The 24,513-nt window shown below is 31.7% G+C and overlaps 1 protein-coding gene across 6 annotated transcripts in view; it reads left to right on the top strand.

The window, feature by feature from the left end:
- Positions 1 to 24,513, top strand: part of LOC127717915 (erbin-like) — an 80,808-nt gene that overhangs the window by 25,271 nt on the left and 31,024 nt on the right. For all 6 annotated transcript variants that reach the window (XM_052223802.1, XM_052223793.1, XM_052223815.1 and 3 more), the window contains exons 5-8: positions 8,340 to 8,429; positions 8,893 to 9,013; positions 11,227 to 11,301; positions 17,470 to 17,614. In XM_052223802.1, coding sequence (XP_052079762.1) covers positions 8,340 to 8,429; positions 8,893 to 9,013; positions 11,227 to 11,301; positions 17,470 to 17,614 — 431 coding nt within the window. The remainder of the gene's footprint in view (positions 1 to 8,339; positions 8,430 to 8,892; positions 9,014 to 11,226; positions 11,302 to 17,469; positions 17,615 to 24,513) is intronic.

Genomic DNA, 24,513 nt, shown 5'->3' with positions numbered 1-24,513 from the left:
CAATAATACCAGTATTATCTTTATTTCAGTGAAGTTTTGTTTACTACAAAACCTTGTCAAACATAGAATTATTAGAAAACAAATTATTTAAAAATGAGAAGCACAAACTTGTCTGATTTTATTTTTCATAGCTTGCAATTAAGGGACTTAGTAGTGAGGCATACATTTTCTTGCTTCCTTTAATAGCAACTGACCCTCAACTTAAATTTAACCTTTCTGATGGTCTGGAGGGGCTTTATAGAAAAGAGAATCATGCAGAGACTAATGGACCAAAAAAATAGAGAAGAAAGAAAAATTGGCCAAAAACATATGAAAAAATAAAAATTAGAGAATAGTGACCTAAAAAATTAAAGATTTCAAAAATGAAGACACCCAATCCATATCTCCCTTTCTGTTCTAAAATACCGAAGGGCCAAGTGAGCTTTTCCCATCACTTGGCGTCCGTCGTTCGTCGTCGTCCGTCGTCGTTAGCTTTTTACAAAAATCTTCTCCTCTGAAACCACTGGGCCAAATTTAACCAAACTTGGCCACAATCATCATTAGGGTATCTAGTTGAAAAAATGTGTCCGATGACCCCGCCAACCAACCAAGATGGCCGCCTTGGCTGAAAATAGAACATAGGGGTAAAATGTAGATTTTGGCTTATATCTCTGAAACCAAAGCATTTAGAGTAAATCTGACATAGGGTAAAACTGATGATCAGGTCAAGATCTATCTGCCCTGAAATTTTCAGACAAATCTGACAACCTGTTGTTGGGTTGCTGCCCCTGAATTGGTAATTTTAAGGAAATTTTGCAGTTTTTATACGTCCGTTTACGGGACGTATTATGGTATACCGTTGTACGTCCGTCTGTCCGTCTGTCCGTCCGTCTGTCCGTTCGTCCGTCGTCAACATGACGTACATTAACTCAAAAATGCTTAAACCAATTTGCTTAAAACTTTGGTGAATTGTTTATATCTATTGACATGAGCTCCCTTTCGTTTTTTATAAATTTTAGATATTACGTTTCCGAGTTATGGGGTTTTATTCATTAAAAAAAGGGGGATTTTCCAGTTTTCGGACAATAACTCAAGAATGCTTTCACCAACTTGCAAGAAATTTTGGTTAATTGTTTATATCTATTGACATGAGCTCCCTTTCGTTTTTTATAAATTTTAGATATTACGTTTCCGAGTTATGGGGTTTTATTCATTATAAAAAGGGGGATTTTCCAGTTTTCGGACTATAACTCAAGAATGCTTTCACCAACTTGCAAGAAATTTTGGTTAATTGTTTATATCTATTGACATGAGCTCCCTTAGGATTTTTATAAATTTTAGATTTTACGTTTCCGAGTTATGGGGTTTTATTCATGAAAAAAAGGGGGATTTTCCAGTTTTCGGACAATAACTCAAAAATGCTTTCAGCAGTTCTCATGAAACTTTGATGAATTGTTGATATCTATTGATGTAAGCTCCCTTTAGAAATTTATAAATTTTAGATTTTTCATTTCCGAATTATGGGGTTTATTCATTAAAAAAGGGGGGATTTTCCAGTTTTCAGACAAAAACTCAAAAATGCTTTCAGCAATTCGTATGAAACTTTGGTGAACTGTTGATATCTATTGATGTAAGCTCCCTTTAGAAATTTATAAATTTTAGATTTTTCATTTCCGAATTATGGGGTTTATTCATTAAAAAAGGGGGGATTTTCCAGTTTTCAGACAAAAACTCAAAAATGCTTTCAGCAATTCGTATGAAACTTTGGTGAACTGTTTATATCTATTGATGTAAGCTCCCTTTAGAATTTTATATTTTTTTTTGTTTTTAGTCTGACAACAGATTTACTAAGTATTGGGCAACAGCACAGTGTATTGCACAACAGCAAGAAATCTTTAATTGAATATAAACTCAATTCATATAACCAACTTCAAGTTCTTTGACTACATTTATTCGATACCTATAATAGATGTATGTCAAATATTTAATTACAATCCAAATTCAGACCTGTATCAAGCTTGAATATTGTGTCCATTTTTGCCCCAACTGTTCAGGGTTAGACCTCTGCGGGCGTATCCAGCTGCGCTCAGCGAAGCAGTTTATTGGTTATTATCTTGAATATTATTATAGATAGAGGTAAACTGTTAACAGCAATAATGTTCAGCAAAGTAAGATCTACAAATAAGTTGTCATGACCAAAAATGTCAGTCGACCCCTTTAGGAGTTATTGCCCTTAATAGTCAATTTTTAACAATTTTTCCTAAATTTTTGTAATTTTTTACAAAAATCTTCTTCTCTGAAACTACTGAGACAAATTTAACCATACTTGGCCATAATCATCATTAAGGTATCTAGTTTAAAAAATTTGTCCGATGACCCCGCCTTCCAACCATCATGGCCAACTTGGTTAAAAATAGAACATAGGGGTAAAATGCAGTTTTTGGTTTATATCTCTGTAACTAAAGCATTTAGAGCAAATTTGACAGGTGGCAAAAATGTTTATCAGATTTAGATTTATCTGCCTTGAAATTTTCAGACGAATCTAACAACCCGTTGTTGGGTTGCTGCCCTTGAGTTATTAAGTCTCCCAAACAAAGTTTGGGAAGACTTATTGTTTTTGCTCAGTTATTATTATTATTATTCTTCTTCCTCTTCCTCTTCCGCCGCTTTTAAATTTGAACTTGTCTGCACCCGTTCTCCAAAACTGCTTGTCAGATTAACTTAGGGTTTCACAATATGTTAGACTAACATGTCTAGTGGTGCAATCAGGGTTTTGTTTGTGCAATGGGGTTTATAAAGGGGTACTTTGAGGGGCAAAAAGAAAAGAGGGTTTTACTATAGAACCCTATGGGATTTTATTTTTTAAAATTTTCAAATGATTATAAATTGAAAATTGTTTGTGATAGACACAATCTTTTTAATTGAAAATGTTCTAAATGATAAAACCCATTAAATGAAATACAGGGTTAGACCCTAGGGGTCATCCCCACCCCCTGCCATTTAAGAAAGTTTTAATACCTTGTAAGTGGTCAAGATCCCCACCCCTAAACCATATATATTCTGGTTTGTCATGCTAAGATGGTTTGAATGATATACAGGGTTAGTCCCCAGGGGTCATCCCGACCCCCTGCCATTTGAGAAAGTTTTAATATCTTGTAATTGGTCAAGATCCCCACCCCTAAACCATATATATTCTGGTTTGTCATGCTAAGATGGTTTGAATGATATACAGGGTTAGTCCCCAGGGGTCATTCCGACCCCCTGCCATTTGAGAAAGTTCTAATATCTTGTAAATGGTCGAGATCCCCACCCCTAAACTATATATATTCTGGTTTGTCATGATAAAGCACATGAAATGAAATACAGGGTTAGTCCCAAGGGGTTACCCCCACCCCATGCCATTTAAGATAGTTCTTATATCTTGTAAGTGGTCAAGATCCCCACCCCTAAACTATATATATTCTGCTTTGTCGTGCTAAGATGGTTTGAATAATATACAGGGTTGTAAGTCCCCAGTTCTGGTTTGTCATGATAAAGCAAATCAAATGAAATACAGGGTTAGTCCCCAGGGGTCACCCCCACCCTATGCCATTTAAGAAAGTTCTATTATCTTGTAAATGGTCGAGATCCCCACCCCTAAACCATATATATTCTGGTTTGTCATGCCAAGATGATTTGAATGATATACAGGGTTAGTCCCTAGGCATCACTAATGCATATAACTTTACTGGACCAAACCAATTTTCACTGGACTTTGCCCAATGTCAGGCGACCCTGGGAATTACAATTATGGGAGCTTCGTTTGGGAGACTTCGTAACAGCATCCTGTTACAATCATTTCTTGTTTATTTTTTGTTATTATCTTAGATATCATTATAATATCTAATATCTAATACTATTAATTATGATTTTAACCTTATTTTACGTGATTTCCAAAGCATCAGTAAATACAGGTGAGCGACACAGGCTCTTGAGAGCCTCTAGTTGTTTATACCCATAAGGCTCTAGATGTCTTTTCTGGTTTTATATTACTGGGTTGCTGTCACATCAATGTATAACCCCAAATCTCAGTTGTATCAATCTTTTGTATGAAGTTTTCAAAATGTACTCTTTGCCCCAGTTCTTGGATAGATAACATTTGAAGTATCCAAGAGCTTTTTGCTGTCATCTTGCAATTTAAATAACTAATATTATAATTACATACAAATACAGAAAAATAAACTTAGGTTATCAAAACCAAACTTGAGAGGATTTTCTAAAAAAAAATTTAAGGTGAAATTAAATATTGAAGTAAATAAATAAAAGCTTCGATAAGTAGTATTGAGGTGCTTTTAAAGTTTTCTGTTACAACCAAATTGTTATATGAACAAGGATATAATTATCTGTTGCAAGTTTTTACCTGTGGAATATTTCATTGTGAAATACCTAAGAAAAGGGACCACTTTTGTTTTGGTGGAAATTGAATTTTAACCTGAATAGAATGTGCTTGTATTACCAATTTTAAATGATAGATGTTCGATCAATCTATCCTTCAGTAAACTTCATAAATCTTCTTTCTTTATTATCTCAGACACCCTGCAAAGCCGCTCTCTCACCTGAATTTAGCTGTCAAAAGTTTGGATTTGTGTCAAGTTAAAAATTATGATTTATTTCAGGTGAAATGAAAGTTCATGTATTGAGACACAAAACGGTACTAGTTTAACTGTATCATGATTTCCAAGTGTTGTCTCATGTTTCATGTTGTCATGATAAATATCTCTGGATGTGAGCCATGTGGACTCACAGGTCTACCTTTTTGCCCTTTCCCTAATACATTTTTCTGGTCACTAATGAGCATATTGCACAAACTCGAGACCTTTGAGTGTTACAGCTATTCAGCACAAACACGAGACCTTTGAGTGTTACAGCTATTCAGCACATACACGAGACCTTTGAGTGTTACAGCTATTCAGCACAAACACGAGACCTTTGAGTGTTACAGCTATTCAGCACAAACACGAGACCTTTGAGTGTTACAGCTATTCAGCACAAACACGAGACCTTTGAGTGTTACAGCTATTCAGCACAAACACGAGACCTTTGAGTGTTACAGCTATTCAGCACAAACACGAGACCTTTGAGTGTATCTGCTATTCAAGGCCATACAGTGACCTTTAGTTGCTGACTTCTACAGCATTTTGTCTTTGGTGGAGAGTTGTCTCAATGGCAATCATTCTACATTCTTATGTTTATATTACAACTGAATGGGGATTTACTACTTTATTTAAGCATATGGTATAATCTCTGTTGATAAATGTTCTTATTAGGGTAAAAATAAATGGAGTCACCATTCTTGATTTTACTCTTTTGATTCTGTAACATGTACCTGTAGTCATAGCCTGTGGATTTTTTTTTATTTGACATTCAACTGTTGTAAGGCATATATCTACAGTGGACAATGTCATGTGCTAGTATTCAGAATTAGAAAATGAATAAATAATTGTTACAAATCTATTGGAATTGACTTGGAACAAAAATTTAAAACAGGATAATGTTAGGTGTCCCTCAAAGGCGTGAGACTGGTAGCCAAAGAAATTTTTAATTTGTATGTATGGTAAATTTTTCTTACCTACTGGTATATGTAGAATCATGAGAGTATGTCATTAAAGCATTTCCTAACTGTAGCTTTCCTTATTAATTGTTGGTACTAATTTTCATGGAGGAAGCCACAAGTTCTGCTGAGCAACTAAAGACATGTACAAATTTAATATAGGTTGGTATTGAGATAATTATAAATCCACGAAATCTAGTATCCTTGAAAATTTGTAATAATTTTTCTTTTATCAACAAAAATTGGTACCCAGGAAATTAAATAAAACCTTAGTTCTTTACTGTGATCCTTTGACAGAATCATATAAATGTTTTTATGAAAAGTGATTACAATTATTAAAGATAAAATAAAAATAAATTGTCACAAAAGGAAATGCACTAATTTTAAATCGAAATATTAGGCATGACATAATAACTAAGACCTGTGAAAATTTTTAAGTTCAGACAAACCTAACTTTTGCAGGTACTGATTTTGATTGAGTTAATACATTAGTATAAGGTAATGATATGTGTTTTTTATTCATTTGCATTAAATTACCATGTTGTAGAAAGGTTAGGAATTTTGTATAATTGAGTTGTAAACAAAAATCAAAATAATTTTCTTTACTTGAAAAAATTAAAGTAAATAAAAAGTGACACTCCATTAATCTTTTCTCTACAGGAGATATCTTAATGTAAAAGTAATGAAAAAAATATGGACAAATTATGATGTGGAAATGATTTATTCGTGAAAATATGAGTTAGTCAATGGTTTGCAATAGTCATGTTCTATAAATTTAAGTAATTAGTTACGGCATTACATGAAAAATTTGTAAAACAAACCTTGAAAAAGCTTGAACTTATTATAATTAATATGTTATATCAAATTAATATTTTTCTGCTTCGATGGATATCAATTGGTTTATTGAAGCAGCTCTATCTCTGACAAGTCATCTACACTTGATTGTGACTCTGTGTTTTTCTTTACTTATACAAAAACTAGCTAGCCGACACCTCCGTTAGATATTTGACATGTTGTTATTTAAATTGTCAACAGGGGGTTAATGAAATTAGCGAAACCTGAAAGATTCTTTAACGATTAGGGTATTGGGTTTTCGTTTGGTTTATGGGTTTAACAATACCAGTGATCATGAAGCGTTAAAACGAGATATCCTTTGAACTTGGAAAGTTATACAAGAAAGTGTTAATGTAATTGAAAATCACAGTTTAAAACAAGAATAAGTTTTAAATGATTTGAAATCTTCAAGGACAAATTCCACTTTGTATGCCAAGTTTTTATTTTCCGTATTTGAAATGTAGTGCAGATTCAATGTAAAAGATTAAATCTTTCAGATGGATTTCAGACTGCACAGTTTTATATTTCAATCAAAAATATGTATTTCGGAAACATATGTCATTTGCATTGAATTTGTTTTAAAAAAATTGCTAAAGGCAAGAACATTTTTTAACTATTTCTATTAGTGTATAGAAATGAGCACTATTTAAGGTTTTATATTTTAATGGTCCCGTTGAAATTTGTATAAAATGGTTTGACAGCCCATCAAAATGGATTTGTTATTATTTATAAATCCTGTTTTACTTTGAAAACAGATTTAAAAGTTGAACTTGGTGTCACAAAGATCTTAAAATGAAAAGTAAACAGTATAAAATCATTTTAATTTTTTTGTACAGAAAACATAAAAGAGTCCATTACCAGTGTTCGAGTGTATACACGATTGAAGTTGAACAAATTTAGTTCAATCTACTTGTTCAGAAACGAAGAGAGATCTTTTATTACGTCACTCTTGACAGTTTTTTTTTGTCATTCCTGACATGCACATTTTTATGTTTCCAGTATTTTCATATATCAAAATTTACAATTTTCATTCAATATGCAATTGGTAAAATTGTGTAGAACTCCGGTCTCGTTGTAAAGTGACAATTTGCTCTATTTGTTCATGACTGAGAAATATTTTTCGACAATGTTATCAAATGAACCCTGCAGATCAAAATCAGCCATAGTAGAAAGAGCAAAAAGTAGGGAAAAGTTCCTAATTTTTAATATCTTGCATGATTGATCAAATATATTTTGAAACTCAAAGTGTATGCAGGTCTCATATAATATAATTTTTGGTAAAAATCGAAAAATGCATTTTAATAATTTTTTTGAAAACTAGTATATAGTCATCAAATCTGAATTTAGATTGCATATATAACTGGTTTTTTTTCAATTTAATTCTTAAAAAAAGGTTTATATACAAGCTATGACTTATTTCAGTCATGATTGTGCATAATATGAACTTAAGTTCCATGACAGAACCATATTCTGATTAGAAAATACTGTTGTTCATTATTAATTTATCTGTTTGAATTGGTTGGTTTCAGATGCTGATATGGGATTTTGAAAATGGAGGGGGCAACAAAGCAACATTAGTAGTAGGACTTTAAAAAAAGTCTGTGCATTAACCATATATGTAGCTCCATAAGAGTCTGGCCCCCTTTCCCTTCTCTTCCTTATTTACCTCTGGGTTTTAATGAAAAAGATAGAATATGGTGTATTAAATCATTGCACAAAAATCTTTCATTCGCTTCTCAAAATTCAAAGAACTTTTATTGGTGCTTATCTTTTCAAAAGGTTATTGTGACGACTACATGTATGTACCGATAACTCACATCTCACTCCCAAGTTCAAGAAAGTACCAACCTTAGACAAATAACCTTAATATAAAGCGGTTATTGACTGATTTTGTGTCTGACTTACTATTGTATTCATTGAACTTTTCTTTTTGTAGACTGCCAGAGGGATTTACTCAGCTGCTGAACTTGACCCAACTTTTCCTGAATGACACTTTCCTGGATTATCTCCCTGGAAACTTTGGCAGGTAAGCTTGTTCATAATGGCTTCCACTCAGAAGGAAATAACAGCCTTTGTGAAAGTGTTGATACAGGTTTTAAGTACACATATTTACAAAAGTTTTTATGCACAATTTACCTTAAGATAGTTCGATCAGTTTCCAGGGGTAATTATTTATAGATGAAATCTTTTGAAACAAGAAAGAACACATAAATTGAATATACATGTAACATGTCATTCATAAATTTTGGGTTTTAAACTTTAAAGCAGTAAAACTATGTTCAAGTAGACAGACATATTTTCATATCCAGACAACATCTTGTGCCAATGACACTTTTTGAGATATCAGACAACTTGAAGAATTTGTAAGTTTCAACATATATTACCCTCCAATATAATACCTCATCTTAACCCTGACATATTCGTAATATTATTTATTTTCTTTATTTAAACTCTCTCTTTTTATAATATTATTTTATCTTGTTTGACAGATTATCCAAATTGAAGATTTTAGAACTTCGAGAGAATCATTTGAAGACATTACCAAAATCCTTCTCCAGACTTACAGAGTTAGAAAGACTGGATGTTGGTCACAACGAATTCACAGAATTGGTATGATCTTAAGGATGTAGTCCTGTCAGGTTTAGGAATTTTTGTCAGATGTTCGTACTCCTTGGGTTTTTCCTACGATACAGGGTAAAATATTTTGCCCCATATCACCCACTTTTCTTTTCATAGAAGACTTCAACAGCTCATAAAAAGTCATCAGCAAGATTAATGCAGATTCTATATTTCTTTTCTTACGATTTGAGATCCAAATAATGCCAATATAAGATATAACCCTCATGAAAAAAAGGTGTCTGAATTCTGTCTGACAAGTATTCTTAATTTTTCTTATTTTTATTCTGAGTCAGTCTTTTCCCGCCATTTTAAAAAAAATCAAATATCTCTGAAAGGACTTCCATCACCTATCAATATTTTAGCTTATTTTGTTCCCTAACTAATACTCTGCTGATTTATAGCATCAATTTTAAAATCCATTTTTTTTTTAATTTCACCTAACTAAATCCTTGATAACTTCGCGTAGCAATATTTGTTCTGATTATGCTTTTGATAGAGATCACCGAATGTTAGGCAGAAACAGTCAATAGTAGATGATTTCCTATTTGAAAATTACAGTTAATGAAGTATAATTATTATGCTCCCTAGCATTGAGTGGGTGGTGATTACTGCATTAATCTTGTCTGTCCATTCATCAACACATAGTGTTTGTTAAATATTTCGGTAGGAACAAATGATTTAAGTGCATATGATACAGTCACAGGGGAGGTAATGACGTTGCTAACGAAAAATATTTATTTTTTGCGACACCAAACTGGAACATATCGGGAAAAGATGCATTTTTCAAGTGATTTTAGTCATTAGCTTGAAAATGAGTACATGGACCCCTCTTTTTCAAAATGACATTTGACTTGATACGGAATGAAGATTATTTGTTCCAATTGTTATGAAAAAATCACAGATGAATTTATTTAAAATGATATAAATATGCTGCAAAAAATGATGTTTTTTTCTAAAATCATGAGAATTTGATAAAAAATTAATTATTTACAAAGAATTGTTACACAAATTAAAAACATCCTTTATAAAGAAGATATTTCTAATCTTTTTACAAAAATCCACATGTGTTTATCTTTTGAAACAAAAAAGTTAAGTCTGTCTGTCATGTCTGTCTAAATGATAGAAAGGCCCAAGATACCGAAATTTTAAGTAAAAGTCTTAAATTTCGACCCCATTTATCTCTAAATTTAGCACATGAAGGTATATTTTTTATAACATATTTGAATTAACTTATTGAAAAATAGCTTGTATGCAAATTTTCATAAAAAAAATCACAGTGGGATCAAAACTGTATCGTATGCCCTTAATATTTGCTTTTGAACATAAAATTAAGATAAGTTGTACAGCAATATTCAGATCTGATATAACATGTATATTAAAAGAAAAAGTTCCAAGATTACTGTTGGTTTTTAGTGAGGTTTTTATTGCTCAGTCTTTAGTTTTCTAAGTTGTCTTTTATAGACTATTGTTGTTTGGTCTTTTTTTCATTTGTTAGTTCATTTTCGACTTTCTCTTTGGTATCTTCTGCCTCTTGATTGCCTCTTTTCGATGGTTTTATGTTTTTTTGATGAAATGTTATGTCAGCTGTTAATTAACCTCAATTGACCCCAAATTTCATTAACTTTTGTCTCAGAAATAAATGAAATTCTTTGAACTAAACATGTTTTAGAGGATGTTTTTAATATACTTCAGTATAGCTTTCTTTGACATTAAATTCAGTTTCCCTCCCCTGATTTTGCTTTTGAGATGTCATCATACATTTGTAATTACTTGCCCTGTTTTTTGTTAATAGGCTTAATGCTCTTCCAAGCAGAATGTTTTAGCTTGTACATGGTGACTTCTTTCCACTTTGCATATGTGTGATATGACCTACCACAATGAATGTCGCTAAAATAAACCAAAAAGGTGTAAAAAAAACCAGAACAGAACAGAAAAAACAAGCATATTCAACAAACAAAACACACCTAACTGCAATAATTCTGAAAACTCAATTTTAAGATGTGTTAAAGTTGAATTACATATTTAAACTGATGACAAATTTCTGTAACTATTGATCAAAATGCAAAATTATGTTTACTTTAGTAAACATCGAAATTCACTAATGAAAAGAAAGCACAACCATTTATGGATTTTTTTTATTCAGATCATAATGAATTTGTATAAGTGAATTATATATAATGTCTAACCTTATTTTTATTTTGTAGCCTGATGTGCTGGGAAATTTAACTAATCTTTTAGAGCTATGGTGTGACCATAATCAGATAACACAGATTACACCAGTATGTATTAGCATAATTAAATCAGTCTTACTAACAGTACATACAAGTTGATTTTAGTTTTGAATGATTCTGGTGTGTTAGTTTGAAGCTTGGGAAAAAAGTTTTTCACATCAATAAAATCTTTTCTGATGTCACGAAAAACGAATTCTTATGCAGATGAAATAGTTTTGTAGAAATTGTTCTATTATTGTATGAACATAAGTTTTTATACGACCGCAAACAAATTTTTGTGGTCGTATATTGGTATGACGTTGGCGTCGTCGTCGTCGTCGTCGTCCGAAGACACATTGGTTTTCGCACTCTAACTTTAGTTTAAGGGAATGGATCTTTATGAAATTTTACCATAAGGTTCAATACCACAAAAGGAAGGTTGTGATTGATTTTGGGGGTTATGGTAATAACAGTAAAGGAATTAGGGGCCAAAAAGGGGCCAAAAATAAGCATTTTTGTAACTTCCAGACATAACTTGTGTGTTAGTGTATGGATCTCTCTGACATTGTACCACAAGGTTCCATATCACTAAAGGAATGCTGGGATTGATTTTGGGGGTAATTGCCTCCAAATTTTAGGAATTAGGGGCCAAAAAAGGGGCAAAAAACAAGCATTTTTCTAGTTTCATGACAATAACTTGTGTGTAAGTGTATGGATCTTTCTGAAATTGTACTACAAGGTTCCAAATCACAAAGGGAAAGCTGGGTTTGAGTTTGGGGGTAATTGCCCTAAACGTTTAGGAATTTGGGGCCAAAAAGGGGCCAAAAAACACATTTTTTTCTAGTTTCCAGACAATAACTTGTGTTCAAGTGTATGGATCTCTCTGAAATTGTACTGCAAGGTACCATACCACAAAGGGAAGGCTGGGATTGAGTTTGGGGGTGATGAATCATAATGGGGGTTCAAAAAATTTTGGGGGGGGATTTATTTTTTTTTCCTTTTTTTTCTTTTTTTCCTTTTTTGTTTCTTTTAAAATTTTCCATTTTAAGTTGGTTATTTCTGATTTATATTTAAAATCAAATAATAATGATATGGTAGGAGATACACACCAAACAGGATGTGTAAATTATTATATAATAAGTATTGTGCAATAGCAAGAAATTTTCAATTGCACAGTATTGCACAATAGCAAGAAATCTTCAATTGCACAGTATTGCGCAATAGCAAGAAATCTTCAATTGCACAGTATTGCGCAATAGCAAGAAATATCCAATAGCACAATATTGCACAATAGCAAGAAATTGTCAATTGTACAGTATTGCGCAATAGCAAGAAATATTTAATAGCACAGGATTGTGCAAAAGAAGATACTTCCTATAAATTGCTTATTTCTTGACCAATTTCAATGGGGTTTTATTCTTGATTTCATGGGGTTCTTTAATATGCTGAATCTAACCGTGTATTTAGTTTTTGGATTTTGGGCCCCGTTTTTAAATTGGTCCACATTGAGGTCCAAAGGGTCCAAAATTAAACTTTGTTTGATTTCATCAAAAATTGAATTATTGGGGTTCTTTGATATGCCGAATCTAACCGTGTATTTAGATTCTTAATTTTTGGTTCCGTTTTCAAATTGGTCTACATTAAGGTCCAAAGGGTCCAAAATTAAACTTAGTTTGATTTTAACAAAAATTGAATTCTTAGGGTTCTTTGATATGCTGAATCTAAACATGTATTTAGATTTTTGATTATGGGCCCAGTTTTCAAGTTGGTCCAAATCGGGGTCCAAAATTAAACTTTGTTTGATTTCAACAAAAATTAAATATATGGGGTTCTTTGATATGCTGAATCTAACCATGTATTTAGATTTTTGATTTTTGGGCCCCGTTATCAACTTTGTCCACATTGAGGTCAAAAGGGTCCAACATTAAACTTTGTTTGATTTCATCAAAAATTGAATTCTTGGGGTTCTTTGATATGCTGAATCTAACCATGTATTTAGATTTTGGATATTGGACCATAATAGGTGAATGTCCAATTTAAAATTTTTAAGTTCTTAGACCACATTCAATCTGTGTTAGAAACCTATGCTGTGTCAAATATTTAATCACAATCCAAATCCAAAGCTGTATCAAGCTTGAATGTTGTGTCCATACTTCCCCCAACTGTTCAGGGTTCGACCTCTGCGGTCGTATCAAGCTGCGCCCTGCGGAGCATTTTATTTAGAACATGTCATTGGAATTATAAGTAATACAAATTTCATTTTTCTGTGTAAACCCAGCCTTCATTTACTAAACTTAACATGAATTCTTTTCGAAGGTTTTACAGTTTGTTATTTAGTTGGCCGAGAAAGCACAGCAGTAAATTGATTCGAAATGATTTTTAGTACAATAATCCCTAGTCGTGGTGATTATTCACTGTAAAAACTGGTGATTATTTGTTATTTTTTTCTGAAATATCTCACTGTGCATATATACTCAATAGAAATTGAATGACAGCATTGTGAATCGGATTATTGTCTCCCCCTTCAGACAAGCAATCTTGGTATTTTATCATTTCACTCGATCAGCTCCAGCAAGAGTGATTATGAACTGAATGACCTTGATTATATAACATTGTAATAATCTTTTAGCAGCAGATATGAAAATCACAAAGGGATTAAATGTATTGATAGAAATACCCTGGATATCAAATAGGTATTATGTCAAACAAAAACAGAGGAAGTACATTTTATTGTTGGTTTCTATTTTAATAGTTTTTGAAAAAGATATTGGTTTGAAGAGTTTTAAATTTTGGATTTTAAGATAAACATATTTGGTCTCTATGCAAAATTTGTATTGCCTTGGATGCTAAATTTTATTTTTGGAGTAAATGAATAGGTACCCCAGGAACAATGATTACTTTTAAATTTAGAAGTGTGCTAACAAACTTTCATTACCAATAGACGTATTTACACTTTTGTGTACTTAGCTGAATTTGCCTTGAATGACCCTAGATCTTGCTCCCCGTAACCTTCTGACATCATGCAACAATTAATTTTTAAATACGAAGTCAAATTTTTGTCAATTGTGGTGCAAAATTTTGCGGGGAACTTGTGTGAATTTAAGTAATAGCAGACAAAGTTACATACTAGTGTAAATATGTCTATATGAACATAATTCTTACTCCCTATATTCATGCGTGATACAGATCAATGAAATATACTACACTATTTGTGTATACTGGGAATCCTCAAAGGTATATCTTCAAAACAATTGGTCAAGTACTGTAAATTTATAAATTATTGTGAGCATTAATTATTGCAATTTTGACATCGCCAACTAAAATTCAAGATTTATTTTTGCAATTTCAGGAAAAGCTGCAAACAAATATATGTATCATGCAGATATCAGAATGAGAGTTCTTATTATTGCGATACTCACCCAGTCGTATTATTTGCATCAATAAAAACCCCGAAATACTTTCTGAATTTATAAAGTTCAAGAGTTAAAAGTTGAAAAGGTTAAACACATTTTGAGAGGACTTTTATTGGAGTGCAAATTTGGGAAAAAATTATTTAATCTGAAAATAAATCTAGTTATCGAGAGTGGTAGCACTTTCAATAACAGTACATGATTTATAAGGTAATAGGTTAGACTACGTAAAAATCCACGAAAAATTGCCTCATTTCATTAAATAATTGAATTTATGATAAATACCTAAGATTATTTTGCTGTGATCAAGACTCATGAAAACATTAAGATTTGATAACTAGTAAGGTCAAAGACAGTGGTATTTTAACGATTGTAGTAGCTGTTACATTTTATGAATTTATACCCTATTTAGGATTTTTTATAACCAAATAAAATTTATATTATTGTAACAAATTGACAGTTTTGTGGTGTGGCTTTTATTTATTTGAAAAATTAAAAGACTTTATAAGCAAATTTGCAGTTAATAAATCCTTTATTTGTCTGTCCATGCTCAGATAAGTGTATAGATTTATAGATTTGAATAAGTCGATTTGTGAAAGTGAAATGAGTACAAAATGATAATAAAAATCAAACATTACTATCAAAGCATGGAGGAGGGACAGTTTGATAGAATATTATTTTTTGTTCTTCTATAAGATTTACTTCTATAGGGAGTTACTGGTAAAAGTATTTCTACATTTTATATCCAAGAAAGTTTTCGAAGGTGGGACAATCCATTGAGTAACCACATATCAATAGCGATTATATCATTTTTCTTGATTCATCCTTTTAAAATAGTTTTTAAGACATTCACTTAAAAGAAATTTTAAAGTACAACGAAGGTACACTAATGTATTCTACCTACATAAATTGAATGCATGGAGGTGGTTTGAATTTTGTGATTTTTCAAAGGCACTCTTATCTTACTATATATATCCTATCATACTACTATCCTGAATATCAGTCTTCACGCTCAACGACAGGCCCACCAGCCCAGGCTTGTAAAAATGCTGTCGGGCCTGTAAAAATCATCTCTTTAAGCCAATAGAATCTAATTATAACTAAATTTTTCTTAAAATTCAGCTTTGGGCCTGCAGATTTAAAAGATTATTTATGCATGAAGTATTTGCCACTGGACTTTAAGCAGAGAACTAGCAATCAATCATATGAACAAGTCCAGTAGATATTGATTTATGTTTACTTAACATCACCTCATCACAAAAGACTAGGCTCCTTTCTTAACTTTCTATGATTGCCAGTTTTTCCTATTCAAGGTCTTTGTTCTCTTGAAGTACTCTGCTTTCCTCCATCGATAAAAACTGGCCTCCAGGATAAAGCCAAGAGAGCTGAAACTGTCGTTTAACACTAACAATCAAAAGATTATATTGAGAAAGTTAAAGGGGAGGGAAATGTCCAGTCATCAATCTGTCCTTCAGTTGAACTTGCAAGATATTTATGCAATGCAACAAACATTTCATGTCTGGGTGTTTGGGATATAAAAGAATTTTATTGAAATATCAAGATATTGATACTGTTTTGTACACTTTGTATCACAGTGGGAAAAATCTTGTATATTTTTGTTAGATTTTAAATGCAATATGTAAAAACATTTATTAGGGCAAAAAGGTTTCATTATTGGAGATATTAAAATTTTTATTGAATTATTTAGATATTGATACTGTTTAATACACTTTATATCACAGTGGGAAAGTACCTTATATATTATTGTTAGATTTTAAATGGAAAATGTCGACACCAGGGCCCACTGATATGTATAGACCCGTATAAAATAAAAATATGTTATTTAAGTTTACCAGTGTATATTAGAAATTGCAAAAACTGAGGGGATAATGATTTGTTGAATTAAGCAATAAAAGCAGTACAAAGATGCATGGTTTTATAGTCGACAGTTTATGAAAGACATCAAAGAAGGTCGTTATTCAGTTAATAAATTTTTTATTCCCTTTATTTTTTTTAATGTCAAACATTAAATTTTGGAATGAAATAAAAAATGACCTTAAAATTGATTTTTAAATGTGTGTAAAAATAACATTAAACTGATAGAATTTGGTATTAAGTTTCTTGTTATAGATATCACACTTGTTGTCTGATGACATTTAAGGTTTTTAAAGCAAAATGGATACTTACTTGGATTCTTGGGAAGGTTTATAGATATGTCAATGCATAAAAGGATTAACCAATAGTGTGAAAACAGTAATTAAAGTATCATTTTCTGTTTACATTAAAGATCATTAAAACATGCATTAAAATTTCAGATACCTGATCAGGATATCCCACAATGCAAATTTAAAATGGCATAAGGCTTTTAATTCAGATTGATCACATGTTATTGATATGAAATATTATTCATCTAGAAAAATTCTATTGCACATTATTAATATATGAATGTGGAAACATCGGCAAGATTAATCCTTACCCAAACAATAGTTTAATCATGGGATGCATGGCCTAATCTAGAATTATTCTATATTTTTTTTGGCATATGAATAGTATTTCAAAAATAAATGTACATATGACCATCTGAAATGTTGTGTGATGAGTTATTGATCCTGATTTTTGATGGAACATTCAGAAAATGCTCAAAAAGTGAAGTGTAGCTTAATTAAACTGCGAAAATATTTGAATTCTGTATTTCCATCAAAATATCAAAATGTCAACTAATCATAAGTTGTACAACCTTTTGTGAAACAGAGACTGAGGTCCTTCTGCAGAAAATTGGGTATGTTTGCTATATGAAATCTTATATATTTATTTTGTTTTACTTTAGACTATTGGGAATTTGAAGCAGTTGATGTTTCTTGATGCATCTAAGAATAAACTTCAATCCTTGCCTACAGAGATAGAAGGCTGCACATCATTGGCTGACCTACATCTGACAACCAATCAGCTACAGTCTCTCCCAGACTCCATAGGTAAGGCAACTAGCACAAGATATGGATATTTTGCTGTGTCTGAAATTATCAAAAAACTATATATGTTAATGTCAATGTCAATGTTAATAAAACATGTAATAACTAAGGTGTTGCACAGGTGTGCAAATATTAGTTTTAGAGTGCAAATTTGTTAACTAAATGTAATAAAAAGTGAATAAAAAAGCATACATAAATATTATACTTGAAGGTCATTTAAGGTTACTTTTTGTGTAATCTAGACATTTTGTGTAAGTGGGAGAATAATCTCTTAGTCTCACATAATGGAGAGGAAAACAAAACTTGGTATTTTGTTTATATTTGGTTTACTGCTATCAGAGGGGAAATCTGAAAGTATAAACCACTAACTAAAACATTATGAAAACACTTGTTGAATCACATTTCAAAGGCAATTCACTTATCTTTAATTTGGATTTAAATTCCCCGTTAATGTGTGATTTCATAGCCTGAAGCTGAAACTTTTTGAGCTAAAGTACAAAATCATAAATAAGACCAAGCCAGGTGAGAAAGCTTTTAACACTTCTTTTGTAAATGAAGTGGTATGTCAAAACAATCAAGAAACTTGAAAGCTAATTTTATGTCTGACCACCGAAATGAAGGCGGACAAGATAAATGTCTGCTGTTCAAAGGACCAACGTAGAAAATTACACATTAAATGTTCTTTGACGAAATTGATTGACTCAAATCAAATCAACATCATTGTTGGGAATTTTTATATTTGAGAATGGGTTTAGAATTATATTGATTTCTGGGTTCCGTGACACTTTACAGATTGTAGAAAAATATTTAATTTACAACTATAACTTCTGAATTGGGTTTAGATTGCCCTATTAGAATTGAAAAATTGCTGAAGTTTTTTAAACAAATTGAATAAATCAGCGATAGGATTGCTGTAATTAGACATGGCGAATTATTGGAGAATGACCGATTCATTCTATCATTATTTACTCGATGACAAAATTTCTGATTAATTTCAGTTTACGAATTGAACCTTTAACAATTAAGTGTTCTTTAACTGAATATTTTTATAACTAATTTAGGTTATCAATTTGAAGTATTTTTGAAGACTGATATGAACACCCTGATTGGAAGACAATGAATTGATTTTGGCAAGCGTTCAATAAAACAATAGGATGTTAATCAAATAACTAGAGATAAATCGGCAATGTTTTGTAGTTTATATTGTCAATTTCGACCAAAGTCACGTTAAATACATATCGAGTTCAACCTCAAAATATTTTAAATTTATGATAAAGTTGAATTGATTTACACTTTAAGTCTTAAAGGTTTATCAACTTTTTTTGACATGTGTTAAAAAATAGCAATTTTTGTTAGTTAGTTAGTTAGTAATCTTGGAAAAATGTGTTAAGGAAGCTCCAATATTTATCTAAATAAATGTATAGTGAATTGTCAATTAATTTTACTGTAAATTTGTCTGTATCTTAAGAGTTGAGCTATGTCATGTATGTACTGCAAATAAAGCAAAAGACCAGTAATGTATTAAACTCAAATATAACCACTTATATTCTAATAAAATTTTTGGAATGACAACTAATGAAAATAACATTGCAAATAAAGAATGTAAACACTTAGTACTATAAGTCTGTTTAAAAAAGTTATTAATTATATGAAAATTTCCAAAAATAGACCAATCAACTTAAGATGATGTTATTTTGGGTTATTAAATATGCCATCTCATTAGGCAGTATGAGGGTATGGATGAGGTTACAGAATAGAGAATAAATGGGCAAAAAGTGCAGAATAAAGGGCCAAAAATATAAAGAAAAGAGAAAAATAGACCAAAATAAATTGAGAATAAGGAATAATGGATGCTGAAATATAAAGAATAGAGAATAAGGGTAAAAATAAATATAAAATAGAGAAAAATGGCCTATAATGTTAAAGAATAAAGAAAAAAAGGACCCCCATCTAGGCCCTCTAGTATGGATAGAGAATTGAAACATACACTATAAGCTTGTCTTGACAAAAGTAGTGAGTCTTTAACAAGTTAAAAAAAAATTACACCCTACTTTATTATAGAGAAAAATCTCTAGCCCTCTTTAATGGTGAGAAAAAAACATTTAACCTGCCAAGTCACGTTAATATCATACTTGGCTGCAGGTCTACATCAGATCTTTGAACTTACCAATATTTATTTTTGAAATGTTGAATTTTCTATTAAAAAGTAAACAAGAAATGAATTCTTATAATTACTCTATTAATTTTTATAGTGATTCTGTCCTTGAAGCCGATATTCAAATACTAATTTACGATTTTGTGGAATGAGATTTTAAATGTGTTCAAATATGTTAATGATTCTAAATCATGTGTGTTTTGATAATTATAAAATGCATCTACCGATTCAGGTGATATCACACGAAAAGATTTTTGTCCCACGTTTAAATAATGGCAACAGGGAGTGATCATGACTCATTATCAAATAATTATAAACATATTTGGACAAAAAGATTGACGGAGTTTAAACTAATGATTTTGACAAACTTTTAACGAATGATTTTGACAAACTTTTAACTAACGATTTTGACAAACTTTTGACCAATGATTTCACCTGATTTCACCAAACTTTGATGGTTCACGATTTTTCTTAGATGAGAAATTGTGAAGAGATTAATTTTTAAGAATGCACAGGAGTTGGTTGGAAAAGGCAGATGATAAGGTTGCTGAAAATTGTTGACTGAACAGAATCTGTTTTGAATTTGTAAATGTTTGATAAATATCAGTGTTGTCCATATATATATCTCATTTTGTTGTTTACCTCAATGGCCCAATAACTATATGTAGTGAATTTTTGTTGTCCCCCGCGCAATACCGGCCGTCCGTCCATCCGGTCTTGTTAATGCTCTCACCTATCCAATTCTTTGCGGATCAAATATTTTTAAAAGAGTTATGCCCCTTGGAAACATTAATTTTATTGAAAATTGCATCATTAGCTCTCTCATTTGTACAATTCTTGCCAGATTTTTATGAAACTTATATCATAGATTTATACTAGCATTGTCTTGGAGGAGTTTGAAAATCAGTGCTGATCAATTATTTTTAAAAGAGTTATGCCCTTGGAAATATTGATTACATGGAAAATTGCATCGTTAGCACTCCCATGTGTACAATTCTAGCCAGATTTTTATGAAACTCATATCATAGGTTTATATAAGCAATGTCTGACGAGTTCTAAAATCTGTCCCAATCAATTTTTTTTAAAAGAGTTATGCCCCTTGGAAATATTGATTACATGGAAAATTGCATTGTAAGCCCTCTCATGTGAACAATTCTTACCAGAATTTTATGAAACTTCTTTCATAGGTTTATATCAGAAATTTTTTTTTTGACACTTTCGAAAATAAGTGCATATATATTTTTAATGAGTTATGCCCTTGAAAATATTAATTATAACGGAAATTGCATTGCATTTGCTCTGAAGTCTTCATTTCTCTAAGATATTTATAAAAAGTTTTAAAGAACAAAAGTGTTTTTATACCAAAAATTTTGCGGTCGTATATTGGTATGACGTTGGCGTCGTCGTCGCACTCTAACTTTAGTTTAAGTGAATGGATCTCTATGAAATTTTACCATAAGGTTCAATACCACAAAAGGAAGGTGGGATTGATTTTGGGGGTTATGGTACCAACAGTTAAGGAATTAGGGGCCAAAAAGGGGCCAAAAATAAGCATTTTTGTAACTTCTAGACATAACTTGTGTGTTAGTGTATGGATCTCTCTGACATTGTACCACAAGGTTCCATATCACAAAGGGAATGCTGGGATTGATTTTGGGGGTAATTGCCTCCAAATTTTAGGAATTAGGGGCCAAAAAGGGGCAAAAAACAAGCATTTTTCTAGTTTCATGACAATAACTTGTGTGTAAGTGTTTGGATCTCTCTGACATTGTACCACAAGGTTCCATATCACAATGGGAATGCTGGGATTGATTTTGGGGGTAATTGCCCAAAACGTTTACGAATAAGGGGCCAAAAACAAGCATTTTTCTAGTTTCCAGACAATAACTTGTGTTCAAGTGTATGGATCTCTCTGAAATTGTACTGCAAGGTACCATACCACAAAGGGAAGGCTGGGATTGATTTTGGGGGTAATTCCCTCAAAATTTTGGGAATTAGGGGCCATAAAAGGGCAAAAAAACACATTTTTCTAGTTTCATGACAATAACTTGTGTGTAAGTGTATGGATCTTTATGAAATTGTACCACAAGGTTCCATATCACAAAGGGAAAGCTGGGTTTGAGTTTGGGGGTAATTGCCCTAAACATTTAGGAATTTTGGGCCAAAAAACAAGCATTTTTCTAGTTTCCAGACAATAACTTGTGTTCAAGTTTATGGATCTCTCTGAAATTGTACTGCAAGGTACCATACCACAAAGGGAAGGCTGGGATTGAGTTTGTGGGTGATGAATCATAAGGGGGTTCAAAAAATTTGGGGGGGGATTTTTTTTCCCTTTTTTTTCTTTAAAATTTTCCATTTTAAATTGGTTATTTCTGATTTATATATAAAAGCAAATAATAATGATATGGTTTGAATAGGTAAATTAAAAATTTTTAAGGTCTTAGACCACATTCATTCTGTGTCAGAAACCTATGCTGTGTCAAATATTTAATTACAATCCAAATTCAGTGCTGTATCAAGCTTGAATGTTGTGTCCATACTTGCCCCAACTGTTCAGGGTTCGACCTCTGCGATCGAATCAAGCTGCGCCCCAGCGGAGCATTTTATTTTTAGTTATTGCCCTTGTACCTTGAATAGATAAAATACGCGCAACACGGGAGACAATGGAACTCTGTTCTTTTTATTTTCAAAGCTTTTTCTATTTCTGCATCTGTATTTACAAATATTAAGTTATCATATACAGACCAGACTGTAAAGGAATATTTTTTGTATCACTTAAAATTAAGAAATCAGTCAAGGTAGTTGAATTACAAAAAGATTTAATTGAAAATTTACGGATGAATTTTGACAGTCATTTACATATGCAAAAGTCCTGCAGATTAACCTGTCAGAATTTGATGGATTGTCAGATTAAAATATCTATAGATTTGATTTAATATAAAGCCATAACTAAGTAAAAATGCAGAGCAGAAAAAATTGTATGAAGGGTATTTACCTTGAATGCAGAGGTTTTTACTTGTAATTGAAAGCTGTATTTACAATCTGAATAAAAGAAGTTGTGGAATCAATTTTATTGCAAATTTGAAATGTCTTAATGGGTGAATATAGGATTTCAACTAGAAAATTGTGTTTGATGATGGAAATAAGAACAAGTCGAACAAATTTTCAAGGTTGATTTGTTGTCTGCATCGATCTGTCTGTCCATTTGTCTGTTTGTCTGTCCCTTTCATATCAGGTTACTATTTTGGTTTAAGGTAGCTTACTATGAATTTGTGGTCACATCAACTTGAGCCTTAGCACTCATATACATTATGAAGTGAATTTATATGCCCCTGCCTTAGAGGAGGGGGCATTAAGTTTTACCCTTGTCCATCTGTACGTCCCTCCGTCCCAAAGTTGGTTTCCGTTCTCTAACTTTAGTTTGCCTCAACCAAATGTTATGAGACTTATACGCAATACTTATTACCACAAAACTCAGATCAAGTACAAATTTGGGTAGGGTCACTTTTACCGTTCTTCAGTTATGTCCCTTTATAACTTGATATGATATGCAAGTGGGGGCATCATCTTTGTCCCATGGACACATTCCCCATTTATTTTTAAAAAGACATGCAAAGATAGGAGTTTGACACAGATTTTGAGGTTCAATGACCATGTAAATTTATGAGATAGGGCATCCTATGCGCACATATTTCTTTTGGTTTGTAGTCCCATGATATGAGGGTGTGGATAAATAAAAATAAAGAATAGAGAATAATGAGGTGCTAAAATATAAAGAATAGAGAATAATGGGCAAAATGTATAAAGAATGGAGAAAAATGGCCTAAAAAATAAATGAATACAGAAATAGAGGACATTAGGAATTATTACTACTCTATCAACGATCAATAGGTAGTAAATAAAGATAATATTGATTCATGCTTCAACTAGCATACAAATAACCTTAACTTTATTGTTTTTTATACACGCTCTAGTAATTAAATGCTGTATCAAAATTAATGATAATACTGACCAATTTTGTGAAAAATAAGTTCGAACAATAAGTGGTTAACTGTTATAATCTGGGTACGTAGATCATAGATTGTTACTGAAGAGGTAGTCACATGGGAGGTGAGAACACTTGGTCATGTCTCCAATAACTATCCAAATTGATTGAAATACAGGTCCTATGTCAATATAACCAATGCTCTGTTCTACTTTCTGTTTTAAACACCTTAAGGGATCCTCTGGTTTTGTTGAAATGAAAATTTGTAGGCAGGAAATTCATTGACTGATGTAATAATTACCAGAACAGAAAGTAGAACAGAGTGTTGTCAGATCCTAGCAAATTAAATGTGATGTCAGTCACAGGATCTATTTTTTTTTTCTTCATATTTTTGATTTTCTAATAAAAAATCATATTACTAGTAATTATAATTGTAGCCATAATAGTAAATAGTTGTCCTATCAAACATCATAATAAATGGCTAATGGTGAGTTTCTATTTCACCTCTGTTTAGTCTGAAATTGGAATAACTGATCTCATGATTACATTTGTATGAAAAATTGAGGGTGGCGTGTTTCCCACTCTTGTATGAAATTTGTTAAATCTTTTACTCATTATTTCTCAACTTACGGAAAACCGAGAATTTTATCACTCAAAGAAAGTTAACAAAAAATGTTTGACCCTCTTCAAATCTTTATTATGGACTTCCATTAAAACTTATCTTGTTTTTCTTACTATTCGCTTTGTACTTCACTTCAAGAA

This window comes from Mytilus californianus, unplaced genomic scaffold (genome assembly GCF_021869535.1).
Source record: "Mytilus californianus isolate M0D057914Y unplaced genomic scaffold, xbMytCali1.0.p SCAF_1, whole genome shotgun sequence".
Taxonomy (NCBI): domain Eukaryota; kingdom Metazoa; phylum Mollusca; class Bivalvia; order Mytilida; family Mytilidae; genus Mytilus; species Mytilus californianus.
The sequence above is the reverse complement of the archived record's forward strand: the minus strand, read 5'-3'. Positions and strand labels throughout refer to the sequence as shown.